The 13,634-nt window shown below is 49.9% G+C and overlaps 1 protein-coding gene across 2 annotated transcripts in view; it reads right to left on the bottom strand.

The window, feature by feature from the left end:
- Positions 1-5,991, bottom strand: part of VPS35L (VPS35 endosomal protein sorting factor like) — a 128,709-nt gene extending 122,718 nt beyond the window's left edge. The window contains exons 1-2 of one of the 2 annotated variants that reach the window (XM_075010607.1): positions 5,949-5,991; positions 1,020-1,119 (exon numbers count right to left, since the gene is read on the bottom strand). In XM_075010607.1, coding sequence (XP_074866708.1) covers positions 1,020-1,119; positions 5,949-5,965 — 117 coding nt within the window. In that variant the 5' untranslated portion in view covers positions 5,966-5,991. Of the gene's footprint in view, positions 1-1,019; positions 1,120-5,434; positions 5,624-5,948 lie in introns of those variants that run through there. The other variant, XM_075010608.1, reaches the window with a different exon arrangement.
- Positions 5,992-13,634: the final 7,643 nt, after the last annotated feature.

Below are 13,634 nucleotides of genomic sequence, written 5' to 3'. Positions count from 1 at the left end.
CAGAAGCTCTTCTTTAAGCAGGGGGATGCAGAGGAGGTAAATACTTCAGTTCCCCTACTCTCCCAGCTGCTCATTCTCTCTTCTACATCTATTCTTCATTTCCTTCTCCCATTCTTGTTTTATATACCTTCTTCATGATACTCAACTTCAAACGGCCTCCCACTTCTTGTGGGCCAGTCACGCCTCCTTTTGTTTTTCTAACCTATCTTTCAAGACTGCTCCTGTCATGAAGCTTTCCTGTGCAGATCTTCCTACTAACCTTCCCAAGTCTAAACTGCTGCCCATGTATCACAGTCATCAAGGTTAAACCATAACATCTTTGGAGCAAGGACTTTGCTTCTTCAGTGCTTTCTAGAGTCCCATGAATGCTTGTAATATTCCACAGAGTGCTTTTAAAACAAACAGCTCATTTAGAGGTAACCCAAAAACAAGTTCTACATTGAACAGTTTGGCAGATCACCCGTAATGTGATGAGTTGGTCCTAATCTGGTCTTTTTACACATTATGAAACATTTTGTACGTGACCAAGCAGCTTTGAAAGATCTGAGCTGACCTGAATATTAAGAGTTTTTTTCTGACATGGTTGTTCAGTACTGTGTAAACTGAAGCATAAATCCTTGGTATTACAGAAATGGTGGGAGGGGCAACCTACTGGAGCAACCCAAAAGCACTTCACTGGTACTTCCAGTGACTTTAAAACCAAAACTTTACTTCTAACAAATTCGACAAGAACTCAGAACTGCCCCCCCAGTTGCGAGCAGTAAATAGTTTTCATGTGACAGTGATGTCATTTGCAAAGCACAAGAAGAAACTTACTGTAAAGGAACAGACCCACTTCTTCAGACCATAGCCATACCAGAATAGACTCAATATAGCTGGTATGGCTATGGTCTGAAGAAGTGGGTCTGTCCCACGAAAGCTCACCTAATAAATTGTTTTGTTTGTCTTTAAAGTGCTACTTTACTGCCTTTTTGTTTTGATAGTATATAGACTAGCAGGGCTTTCTCTCTGTTACTTACCGTAATGGGTTTCAGAGGATGGTACTCCCCAAATTCCACAGGTACAGCCTCCAGTCTGCATGATTCAAATTCTGATACGTAATTTCTAGTTCTTGCATGCCTTAAAAAACAAGGGTAAAGAAAAATGTTTATAGGTGCATAATTGTATATGTATCTGAAAGCCTGTAAATGTTTACATGGACGTCATGCTTATAGATGTATACTTTCCAAAGCACTAAATCCAACTGTATGATGTAAGATTTCCCTTTGCATAGGAAGTTAATTTGTAAAGTGACTTGACTGCTTTGATGCCTTGGACTCAAAATAAAAAAAAAAAAAAATCTGTGCACTGTGCTTGTGAAAGGAGGCAGCTGCTACCTACTATTCTGTATTCAAAGTAGAACAGTTGGATTTGCTTCCATACCTTTGAGTTTAACCATCTTAAGTATCTGCATTAACAAATAATTCAGGTGTTTTGCAATATTCACACATAAAGTTGCAATGGCCAGCTCACAAAAGGAAAAACATAACCAGCAATGCAAGAACAAGAAATAAATCAATGTAACAAAGGCTTCCATTTTTACTGAATATATTTTATTAAAATAAACAACTTCCAGCAAACTCGTTTTACAGTTTTTATTCTTAATCTGTGTTGTTACACTGTTGACAAAACCAGACCTTCTTCCATAGCAAAAGAAGATTTTCACTCAAAGAATAACACAGATAATGTACTCCAAGCACTTCACCTTGAAGACTTGGACTACAGCTACACTGGCAACTGAATAACAAAACTAATTTCATTCAGCGATGCTAAGACCTTATTAGTTTCTTTATTGGTCACTGATCTTTTAAAGCTCACAAACAAATTTGTACTTCAGTAAAAATTAAGTTTTGTTCATGATCTGGCACCATATGGCAGGAGTGAGGGAGTGCACAAGAGGATTTGCTTACAGCAGGAAAGATACGAAAGGCACTTTGGCAGCCCATCTGCAAAAGTTGATGGATCACCCTTCTGTAACATTCAATAAGGATTTGGAGGCTGGAAAAACAAGAGTTTTCCATCAGCTCCAGTAGGTTTCACATCACAGGAGACACATCCAATAGGCTGTTCATTCACATGAAACAGGGTGTTGATTCTGAAGAGTAACAAGGCACTCTCTGATTTTGTGCATCTGTTTAGTCTTGTTTAAAAGATTTATAAAGTTCCAGCAAGGATCTGCACAGGAAGAGAAGTGCTTCAACTCTTTCCCTATCCATGAAGCAAAAATTACACAGTTCAAGGCAACATTCTCAATATTAATACCAACAGATGATATGACTACAATACTCCAGCATGGGTGTCCTTCCTCTAGAACAGGGCCGGGGAACCCATGGCCCATGATCCGGATCCAGCCTGCAGCTTGTCTGGATCAGGATCCCGAGTCTCAGAGCTCCCCTCAATAGAATCCAGCCTGCGGCAGGGTGGAGGGTTTGGAGCCCCGAGCCTCACAGGCTGGATAAGGTAAGGTGCAGTCCAGATCCAGACTGCAGGCTCCACCATGGGTTGCGGGGCAGGAAGCAGCTTTGGGATCATCCTCCCTCCCTTCCAGACCTCAGAGCCTTGGGCCCCCGTACAGACTGATCTCTTCTCTTATAATACGTCCTGGACAGTATTTAACACATTTTAGCTCATATAGCAGATAAAACCACAGGATCTTCTGGGGAAAGGGGCAGAAAGGAGAATAGGGCACTAAAAGTAAAGCTCTATGACCTTTTAGAAGGTCACTGCCAGGCTAAATTTGGCCCATAGTTTAGTTCACAGACTGACATCTCTAAAAAATTTAATTGAAAACTACTGAAATAAAAATTGATTTTTTTGTTTTGTTTTAAATTAAAAAAGCCCAACACTTCCTTGCAGTTTTAGCTAGTACATGAGAACCAGAAAGCGTCACTGTAAGTGACAATGGCTAATCAAAGGCACATTCATTGCTTAAGATGAGAATTGAAAACAATAAAATATAAATTTCTAAATTTTCAGCTTTAACAAATGAACGTTTGTGAAATATAAAGGTAACTGTTTAGTTTTCTCCCCCAACTTTTTAACATAAGCATCTCCTTAAAATAGCATGTTTGCAATTTTCACAAAATAAGTGTTCTGCTAATATCCAAGAATTATTTTTTGATTTAGCTATTATCCCCAAACAATGGTGTATGATTAAATTGAGAACAAAAATCCTAGTCAAATGGGAATTCTAGAAGCATCAACAAAAAAAAATCGTCACGAATGGCCACCAACACTCCCAGATATCTCTGAGATACCACTGACTTCCTGAGGAAATTCCAAAGCATGGGAAAACATTTGTGATCTAAACTTAACTTCACGTTTCTTCTCATAAGGGCACTTGAAAGAATTGACTTTGAAGGAACATGTATGTAAGTGTCTAAAACAGTCATAATTTAATAGCTTACTGCTATTTCATTTAGGTTTCAGGCTTCCTTTTAGACTCTTTCCAAAGCACCAATCCTGAAGCAAGGAATAAATTATTGATGTTGTATGTGATATTTAGCGGACCCGCTGACAGCACAGGGAAAGGGTGGGAGCAAAGGGTACAGTTGCCCCAGCTCCCAGCATTTCAAAGGGGCCATTCTGAAGTCCTGCGGCAGCACTGTTGTGCCAATCCACGTGGCTCTGAGGGAAGGAGGGGGGCAAGCACAGTGATCTGAGCAATGATGGAGTGCTGACTACCTTAGGCCCCACCCCTTCTGCCATTGGTCACGCCCCTTCCAAGGGCACAGAACAAGGCACCCCTTGTACCTTGCCTCAGGGCATGAGGAGGCTGTCAGCTCCACTGGCATCTGGGGCCCTACCAAATTCAGGACCACACACACACACCTCCACCCCGACAGAGTGAAATCTGGTCTCACCATCATCAATAGCCACCATGGGCTCAGTGCCTGTTGGTATCTGATGCCTTCCTCACTACTTCCTTCCATCATTCCCTGTCCAGTGTGGAGTGGCTTAGTTTTTGTGGATTAGCTCTGCACCAACCTACCCATTCTCTGTAGGGGTCTTCCTCTCCTATTCAAGCCATCCATTATTCTAAATACTAGTGTTTTGCATTTTCATTTGCTGTTCATTCTGCAGATATGCCCCCAAATACCTGTAACTTCCATTGTATAACCTTCTGCAGTAGGTTCTCTTTCGGCTGTATCTTCCTATATAATTCCTCGTTAGCGACCTTTTGCATCCATCCTATTCTCAGGATCTTTCTATAACTCCTCCTCTCGAAAGTCAATTTCTTCTTTTCTAATTTTTCATTACCACCCACGTCTCACAATCATAAAACATGCTGCCAAATACATAAGTTTTCAACATACTCAGCTTTGTTCCTAATCTAATCACTTTGCTTTTCCAGATCTCATCCATCGCCTTCAAACTCGTTCTTGCTTTTGCTATTCTAGTCGCTATTTCCTTCTTACAGTCTAGACCATACATCATGTTATTCCCCAGATACATCAACTTCTCTATGTTTCTAGTTCGATCCTGTCTACGTTGATCTTCCTTCCTATTTCTTTAACTCCAAATACCATTGTTTTCATTTTACTGATATTCATGATCAGTCCATTCCACTTCCCTTCCTCATTTAGCATCTGCTCTGTTCTCTCTAGCTTCCCTTCATTGTCCTTGTTGATAACTATAATATCTGTGAAGGTCAAGTTGTTAATTCTCACCCCATGCACCAATACCCCTTCTACTTCTTCCTTGATCTTTCCATCACTAACTCTAGCTGTGTGATGAATGTGCTTTTACCCAATACTATCTAGATTTCATGAGGGAATACCTGAATTTCTCAAATTGGGGCTCCTGACTCAAAAGGGGATTGCAAGATTATTTAAGGGGATGGCCATGACATTAACATTTTTATATCCATGCTGCCTTCAGAGTGGGACACTCAGAGGCACTGCTGGCTGGGCACCTAACTTTGAAGGCAGCATCCTATCAACAGCAGCTCAAAAGAAAAGCTAGCAATACCTTAGTATACAACCCTTATTCCTGCACTGGTGCTGGGGAGTAGCTCTGCCAACAGATCTGGGATTCTGGCTAGAAGCTGCTGCTTGCCAGCTGCCAATCTCTGAAAGCAACACCACCTCCAGCAACAACACAGAAGGGCAGTAGTACCCCAACCCTCTCTACAATAATCGTTCAACACCCACTGCTGTCCCCAATTACAACCATGTGAAATGTCCAATGAAGTAGCTGAAATCATGACATTTATTATTTTAAAAAGTCTATGGCCATAGCCTTGACGAAAATGGGCCATGGATTTGGCAGGGCCCTATTGATATTTGTTTTACTGTAGAAACCCCCTACAGCACAGACAGCTTTGGTCAGGGCTGCTGGCAAGGGCCATGGGCAAGGAGAAGTTAAGCACTACCCACAGCTCCACCGCACTCACCTCCCGAACAGGCGCTTGCTGCACTCTGGTACGCTGGCTTCGGACTGAGGCGTTAGGAGAACGGAGCAGGCAGCTAACAGACCTGCGCGCCTCCCGTTAAGCGGCAAGACACAAACTCCAGGCCCCTGCTCGGGAATGTGCGCCGGTCTCTGCTTTGGCCCCAGCGAGAAGACCAGCAGGACCCTTCGCGCAAACCCGCTCGAGGCTCAGGCCTGCCGGATGTTCCACCTCAGACTCCGCCAGTCCAGACCTGCCGCCAACGCCCTCCCCTCAGCCCAGCCGCCTCCCGGCGCCTCTACCCGCTCTACATCTCCCCGGCCACACGACGGGTACTCGGCGTCCAGCCGCCAGGGGCCTGGCTACGTCTGCGCCTCGAGCGCTACCTCTACGAGCGCTTCCCGGAGCGGAGGTGGCCCAGGAGGCGGGACGCCGCAGACAGAACCAAGAGCCAAACTCCCAACACAAATCACACCCGTGAGACGCAACTGACAGAAGGTTGGAAAGGTGCAGTTACCACGGGAAGGCAGCCATCTTGCCTCCTTGTCACATGACACAGGCCGGCCGCCGGGCCGGAACTTTCACTGACCCGTCCTCTCTCGCGCCGCCCCGCCCCGCCTCCAAGACCGCCACGATTGTGCGGGGCAGCCGGAAGGGGCCAGCGCTGGCTCGGCGGGGGTGCGGGGGAGGAGCAGTAGGACGGGGGTCGCGACACGGCAGGGCCCGTCAAAGCCCCGCTCGCCGAGGAAGGCACCGACGCCCGAGTCTAAGGAGAGCGTCACCTCGCGCACCGCGAGGGGGCCAACGGCTTACCTGGCGCACAGGGCCCCGCCCCACAGAAAGGGCTCCTCACCCACACACGGGGGGGGGGGCTGATCCCACGGGAACGGCTTCTGTCTGCCCCCTCACACACACACACACACACAAGGGACTAACCCCATTGCAAAGGCTCTTCCCCAGCCCACGTGGAGGGAGACCTACCTGTGTGGCAGACGCCTCACCCCCCTCAGCCCGAGTCGGCAACCAAAAGAGCAAGAGGAGCCGTTTTTTTTCAAAATCAGCAAGAACTCAATAATTCAAGAGCCCCCGCTGCATGTGAATATAAGATAATTATAGAACCCTAGGGCTGGAAGGGACCTCATGCGGTCATTGAGTCCAGCCCCTTGAATCAAGCAGGACCAACCCCAGCTAAGTCATCCCAGCCAGGGTAACGTCAAGCTGGGAACTAAAAACCTCTAGGGATGGAGCTGCCACCACCACCCACCTCTCAACACATTCCACTGTTTTACCACTGTCCTGGTGAAATAGTTTTCCTAATATCCAACCTACACTTCTCCCCTGTGTATCTTCAGACTACTGCTTCTTGTTCTGCCTTCTGTCACAAATGAGCACAGTCTCTCTCCCCTCTTCTTTGGAGTCCCCTTTCAGGAAGATGAAGGCTGCTATCAGATTGCCCCTCATTCTTCTCTTGTGCAAACTAAACAAGCCCAAGTCCCTTAGTCTCTGTTCATAGGTCATGTTCTTCAGCCACTTAATCATTTTCGTTACCCTCCACCGGACCTGCTCAAATGCATCCACATCCTTTTTATACTGGGGGGCTCAGAACTGGATGCAATACTCCAGATGCGACCTCACCAGTTCAGAATAGAGGGGAATAATAACATCTCTAGGGCTACGTCTACACGTGCACCCAACTTCGAAATAGCTTATTTCGATGTTGCGACATCGAAATAGGCTATTTCGATGAATAACGTCTACACGTCCTCCAGGGCTGGCAACGTCGATGTTCAACTTCGACGTTGCTCAGCCCAACATCGAAATAGGCACAGCGAGGGAACGTCTACACGCCAAAGTAGCACACATTGAAATAAGGGAGCCAGGCACAGCTGCAGACAGGGTCACGGGGCGGACTCAACAGCAAGTCGCTCCCTTAAAGGGCCCCTCCCAGACACACTTTCATTAAACAGTGCAAGATACACAGAGCCAACAACTAGTTGCAGACCCTGTATATGCAGCACGGACCCCCAGCTGCAGCAGCAGCAGCCAGAAGCCCTGGGCTAAGGGCTGCTGCCCACGGTGACCACAGAGCCCCGCAAGGGCTGGAGAGAGAGTATCTCTCAACCCCCCAGCTGATGGCCGCCATGGAGGACCCCGCTATTTCGATGTTGCGGGACGCGGATCGTCTACACGTCCCTACTTCGATGTTGAACGTCAAAGTAGGGCGCTATTCCCATCCCCTCATGGGGTTAGCGACTTCGACGTCTCGCCGCCTAACGTCGATTTCAACTTCGAAATAGCGCCCAACACGTGTAGACGTGACGGGCGCTATTTCGAAGTTACTGCCGCTACTTCGAAGTAGCGTGCACGTGTAGACGCAGCTTAGATCTGCTGGAAATGCTTCTCCTAATGCACCCCAATATGCAGTTAGCCTTCTTAGCTACAAGGACACATTTGACTCATATCCAGCCTCTCATCCACTGTAATCCCTAGATCCTTTTTCTGCTATACTGCTACTTAACCAGTTGGCCCCCAGCCTGTAACAATTCTTGGGATTCTTCTGTCCCAAGTGCAGGACTCTGCACTTGTCATTGATGAACTTCATCAGATTTCTTTTGGCCCAATCCTCCAATTTATCTGTCACTCTTGGCCCTATTCCTACCCTCCAATGTATCTATCTGTCCCACTAGCTTTGTATCATCCACAAATTTGATGAGGGTCCCATCCATCCCCTTATCCAAGTCATTAATAAAGATGTTGAACAATATCAGACACAGAACTGATCCCCGGAGCACTCAGCTTGAAATCGACCGCCAACCAGACATTGAGCCTTAATAAATTATGTCAACCCATACTTTTTGTAACTTCTATTTTAAAAACACTGCACATATTAAAGGAGTTATCCCACATTTTGAGATCACATATCGTTTGCTATTTAGATGTGACATGTTCATTTTTTCACTTTTAGACATTCACCAAAATATACTCAGAAGAGAGTTGTTTTGTTTTTTTATTTTGCGATTATACTGTTGGGAGCCACAAAGTAGTCCTTAAAAAGCCACATGTGGCTCCAGAGCCACAGGTTGCAGGCCCCTGCCACTCATTTTAAGAGCTAGCTTTGGGGGTGGGGCCCTCTCCCCATTACATACTCACTGTGATAGGGGTAACCCATTTTAATTTGTAATGAATGAAAGGCTCAGGGCCAGGGGCTCAAGCAATGCTTTTAAGTTTATGACTGACATGGCAAACCCAGAGGTGCCAGAGCTAGGACCTGACAAGCACAGAGGTGCTAGTCTTCAGCCCTGCCACAAATTCATCACTGGCCTAACCTCAAGGGGGAAGAGGCGTACACACATGCATGTGGGTCATCCTGATAGGATCTTTTTGCAGACCGCAAATGCACATTGAAATAGCTTTCCAAGCAAGCAGGGCTCAATACTGAGTGAGCCTCCTCCAGCCTCTCCACCATGAAGTTGCCTCATACTTCACCGCAGGGATCTCACAGTCCCTGTACTGAGGAGCCGCCCTGGGGGCACCTTGTCCTGCTTAGCACAGATACACACAGGGGGCTCATTCCCACACAGTGATGAGATCTCTCCTGTGCACCCATATTGAGGCTGGGGAGGAGATCTCGCACAGGAAGGGAGAACTGAATGAAGTTGTTCCAGTCCCCTTTGATGAGGAAACTGTGATCAGGCAAATAGTGTCTCTTACAGTCAGTCTATGAAACAGTGCAGTATGTCAGATCAAATAACACTCATGCCACTGAATATGGACCCCATCCACAGGACAAGGTGGGTTGGCAGCTCCAGGCCCCACACTTTTGGGGGCCCCACAGTGGCTGCCCCAGCCATCCACTGGACAGGAGTAGGGAAGATTGCCTCAGGCAGGACGCGGTAGTGGACAGCAACAGCAGCGGTTACCTACCCTCACTCCCTGCACTCGGATGTTCCACGTTCCAGTTGATAGTATATGTTCATAGCTGTAATTTTCTTTCGGGAACCAACTTATTGACCCAACCTTAATTGCTTGATTGGTGCTGCAGATGTTTATGCAGGTAACATGCAAGCCAATATGTTATATCAATTAGTTGTACTGGTATCAAATTTCATTCATATTGCTGTTTCATGATCAGTGCATTGACACTCATCTGGCCAACCCTCCTCCTCCATCCAAGCTTGGGACTGGCATGGAACACCTAGAGGCTTCATGGAGAATTTTTATACTCTTGGCAAACTTCACGAAGACAATGGGAACAATTCACTGTGCTCGCATTCTGCATGAGGGGACAGAGCCTGCCTCTTGCATAGCTCTTCAGAAACTCCTAAAGCCCCGTCCTTCCATTCCAAGTGTGCTGCAATAGAAAGAGGACAGTTTCTGTCTTTCACACATATACACAAACTGCACAACCCCCAGGAGTTACATCTCTAATGGTTGCTTCGGACAGTGATTTACATCTCTTTTGTCTGCCTGGGGTGCCTGAACCAACCTGCTGTGAGGGACACATGACCCCTCTTACAGCTTCCCTTAGATTTCCTTTTAGAAGTTATTTTTCTCCTGGAAACCAAAAAAAAAAAAAGTGTGAGGAGCATAAATTCTATGCATGTGCTGTAACACAATTCCCCGTGTAATTTTTTATCACTAGTTTCAGTTATAAGTAAAGATTTATCATAAAAGATATGAATCAGAAAAAGCATCCAAAGGGGCACTTGTGTGTGGTTTTGTCTTTTTTTGATTCATACCAAAGCTAGAGAGAGGAAGTGACAGGAGAAATTTGGGTCACTTTTGAAAGGAGATTTCTTGAAATTTTTGTTGGACTATTTGGACAGAATTGCACTAAAACAAGCAAAAAATTTGAGAATACGAAAAGGCCTCATTTCCACTTAGGCTCCTTGCTTATTGTTAACTTCTTTGAAAGCCTTTTCAGAACAGTCTGATTTAAAATACCCAAAAGTCAGATATTACTGCATAACATCTCTCCAAATAAAAGTTTAATCATGTAAACAATCATTTTATTTCTTACACAGAAATGCATAATGACTCATTAACCTCAGTAACAGTAAAAAAAAATCTCCAGAGCAAGCATTTTACAATCATACATACCGCTCTCTCACATACAAGCCGCGTCTACATGTGCCAGCTACTTCGAAGTAGCCGCGCCAACTTCGAAATAGCACCTGCCACGTCTACATGGGGCGAGCGCTATTTCGAAGTTGACATTGACGTAAGGCAGCAAGACGTCGAAGTCGCTATCCTCATGAGGAGATGGGAATAGTGCCCTACTTCGATGCTGAACGAAGTAGGGCACGTGTAGCCGATCCGCGTCCCGCAACATCGAAATAGCAGAGTCCGCCATAGCGGCCATCAGCTGAGGGGTTGAGAGACGCTCCCTCCAGCCCCTGAGCTCAATGGTCGCCACGTGCAGCGGCCCCTTAAAGCTTCCCGCCCCCTGCCTTCCTGTGCAGGAAGCTGAGAGAGCGTGCAGGCAGCAGCACAGCCACGTGGCCTGCCTGCACGCCTCCCTGCAGCCCAGAGACACGCCCTCCCCCCGGCTGCGATGGCCGCCTGCCAGCCCCCTAAGCGCCCCCAGGGCACCCTCCCAAGGGGAGCCAGGGCTCCCAAGCCAGCAGCCAGCCAGGGAAGAGGCAGCGGGGCCTCTTCTGGACAGAGGCCGAGCTCTGGGACCTGCTGGGGCTCTGGAGCGAGGAGGAGGTGCTCCAGGTAATGGGGAGCAAGAGGTGGAACGCAGATGCGTTTGCTCGGCTGGCCGAGGGCCTGGTCGCCTGGGGTCACCCTGCCCGCACCCCTGACCACGTCAGGAGTAAGGTCAAGGAGCTGCAGCAGGGTTACGCCCGGGCCCGGGATGCGGCCAGCCGATCTGGGGCCGCCCCCATCACTTGCCCCTTTTACAGGGAGCTCAGGGAAATCCTGGGCCCCCAGCACACCTCCTCCCCGCCAGCCACTCTTGACACCTCGGCTGACGAGCCCCAGCAGGCCCCGGAGGTGGAGTCCGCCCTGGAGGCAAGCCCTGCACCTCAGGGCCCACCCCCCCGGACCCCATCCCTGGGATGCCAGAGGAGGAGGAGGAGGGGGAATCCTCCTCCAGTGACGGGGGGCTCCAGATTGCCATCCCGTTCCGGAGCTCCAGCAGGGCATCCACCCACAGGGTGTCCCCTGACCGTGGGAGCAGACCATCAGGTATGTACCCCCCCGGTGCACACCCCCGGGGTTGAGGGGCGGGGGCAACAGACATGACCAGGGCCCTCCACATGCCCAGATGACCATGGCCCCAAGAACAGCAGTGGCATGTCCCTCAGAAGAGTGCATCAGCCCCTGCCCCCCCAGCACGACAGTGCCATGCCCCATCCCTGGGGATGGGGGGAGCGGAACCTAGGGTCCCCCGGGGGGAGGGGGTGGGATACCCAGCAGCAGCAGCAGCATCTCCCGGGGATGGGGATGGGGAACCAGCAGCAGAGGGGTGGTGGGACAAGGGCCACGGCTCGGGGCCCACACTAACGGCTGTCTCCACTCTTCTTCCCCCCGTGTTCCACAGCTGCACCATCGGAGGAACCAGAGAGCGCTGGTGAGGTGTCAGGGGTCCCGGAAAGCCCACCGGGGCCATCACTGCAGGCCAGCCCCCTTGGCGGAGCGCCAACCAGCCCCAGGGTGGGGATGACGGCGGACCCCGCACCACCCCCAGATGGCAACGGACCCCCAGCTGCTGGCGATCCTCCGGCAGCAGCTGGAGGTCTTGGAGCAGCGCCTGCGGGTGGAGGAGTGGCGCCTCCATCTGCAGGAGCGGGCGCTGGCCTGGCGCCAGGAGGCATAGGGGGCCTTTATGCGCACGTCTGAGTGCATCGCGGACTACCTGGCCCCCCATGCCACACCGGCCGCCGCTCTGCCCGCTCCACCCGCCATCCCACTGCCATCTGCCACCGAGGGGCCTTCCGCCGAGGGGGACCTGGGGCCTGCTGACACCCGCCGGCCATATCTGCCGGTCCGCCCGGCCCCCAGCCAGGGCTGAGGCCAAGGCGAAGGTCGCGGCCGCCCACCCCCAGCACTGAACATTAGGGGGTGTGGGGCCCAGGACGTGGCCCCCCCTCCCCCTTTGTATATATCCCCTTTTACTTGTGTTGTATATAGTTTGTATTAGATCCCTGTTATGTTATGATACCTGCCCCCCCATGTAAATAGTTCTCCCCTTCCTTGTGTTCCACTGTTTTTTGGTTATTCATATAATATATAATATTTATATTTGTTGTAATAATATAATAATAAAAATTCAACATTTTGTGGTTTCACGAACAACAGGTCTATTTTTATTTGCAAGAAAATTGGCGGGGGGTGCTCTTGGGTGCTCTGTGGTGCGGGCATAGGGGCAGGGAGTGTTGTGGAGGATGGGGGTGGTGGTGGGGGGCCTGCCAGCATTCACCCCGCGGCCTGGTCGAAATGGGCCCGCAGGGCCTCCTGGACCCGGATCCCCTCGGGGTCCACCTGGCGACTGGGGGCAGCGGGTGGCTGCACGTCAGCCCTGCTGGCCTCCACAGCCCAGCCCTGAAAGAAGGCCTCCCCCTTGCTCTCCACCAGGTTGTGGAGGGCGCTGCACGCGCCCACAATTTGGGGGATGTTGGTGGGGCCCGCATCAAGGCGGGTGAGGAGACACCTCCAGTGCCCTTTGAGGAGGCCAAATGTGCGCTCAACCACCTGGCGCACGTGGTTCAGGCGTGTGTTGAAGCGCTCCTGGCTGGCTGAGAGATGGCCCGTGTAAAGGTGCATGAGCCAGGGCCGGAGGAGGTACGCCGCGTCGACGCAGAGGGGCATCATGGTGTCCCCCACAGGGATCTCCCGCTGGGGGATGTAGGTCCCCGCCTCCAGCTGGCAGCACAGGCCCGAATTGGAATACCTGGGCATTGTGGGTGCTGCCAGGCCACCCAACATAAATGTCCAGGAAGTGGCCCCGGCTGTCCACCAAGGCCTGGAGGACCACCGAATGGTAGCCCTTCCTGTTCAGGAAGTGTCCTCTGCTGTGCTCCGGAGCTCGGATGGGGATATGGGTCCCATCCAGAGCCCTGAAGCAATTTGGGAAGCCCAGGGTGGCAAACCCCGCGATGGTGGCATCTGGGTCCCCCAGCCTCACGAGCCTGTGGAGAAGCAGGGCATTGATGGCGCGGACGACCTGCAGGGGAAGGACATGGGAGAGCACCAG

Source organism: Carettochelys insculpta, chromosome 16 (assembly GCF_033958435.1).
Source record: "Carettochelys insculpta isolate YL-2023 chromosome 16, ASM3395843v1, whole genome shotgun sequence".
Classification (NCBI taxonomy): Eukaryota; Metazoa; Chordata; order Testudines; family Carettochelyidae; genus Carettochelys; species Carettochelys insculpta.
The sequence above is the reverse complement of the archived record's forward strand: the minus strand, read 5'-3'. Positions and strand labels throughout refer to the sequence as shown.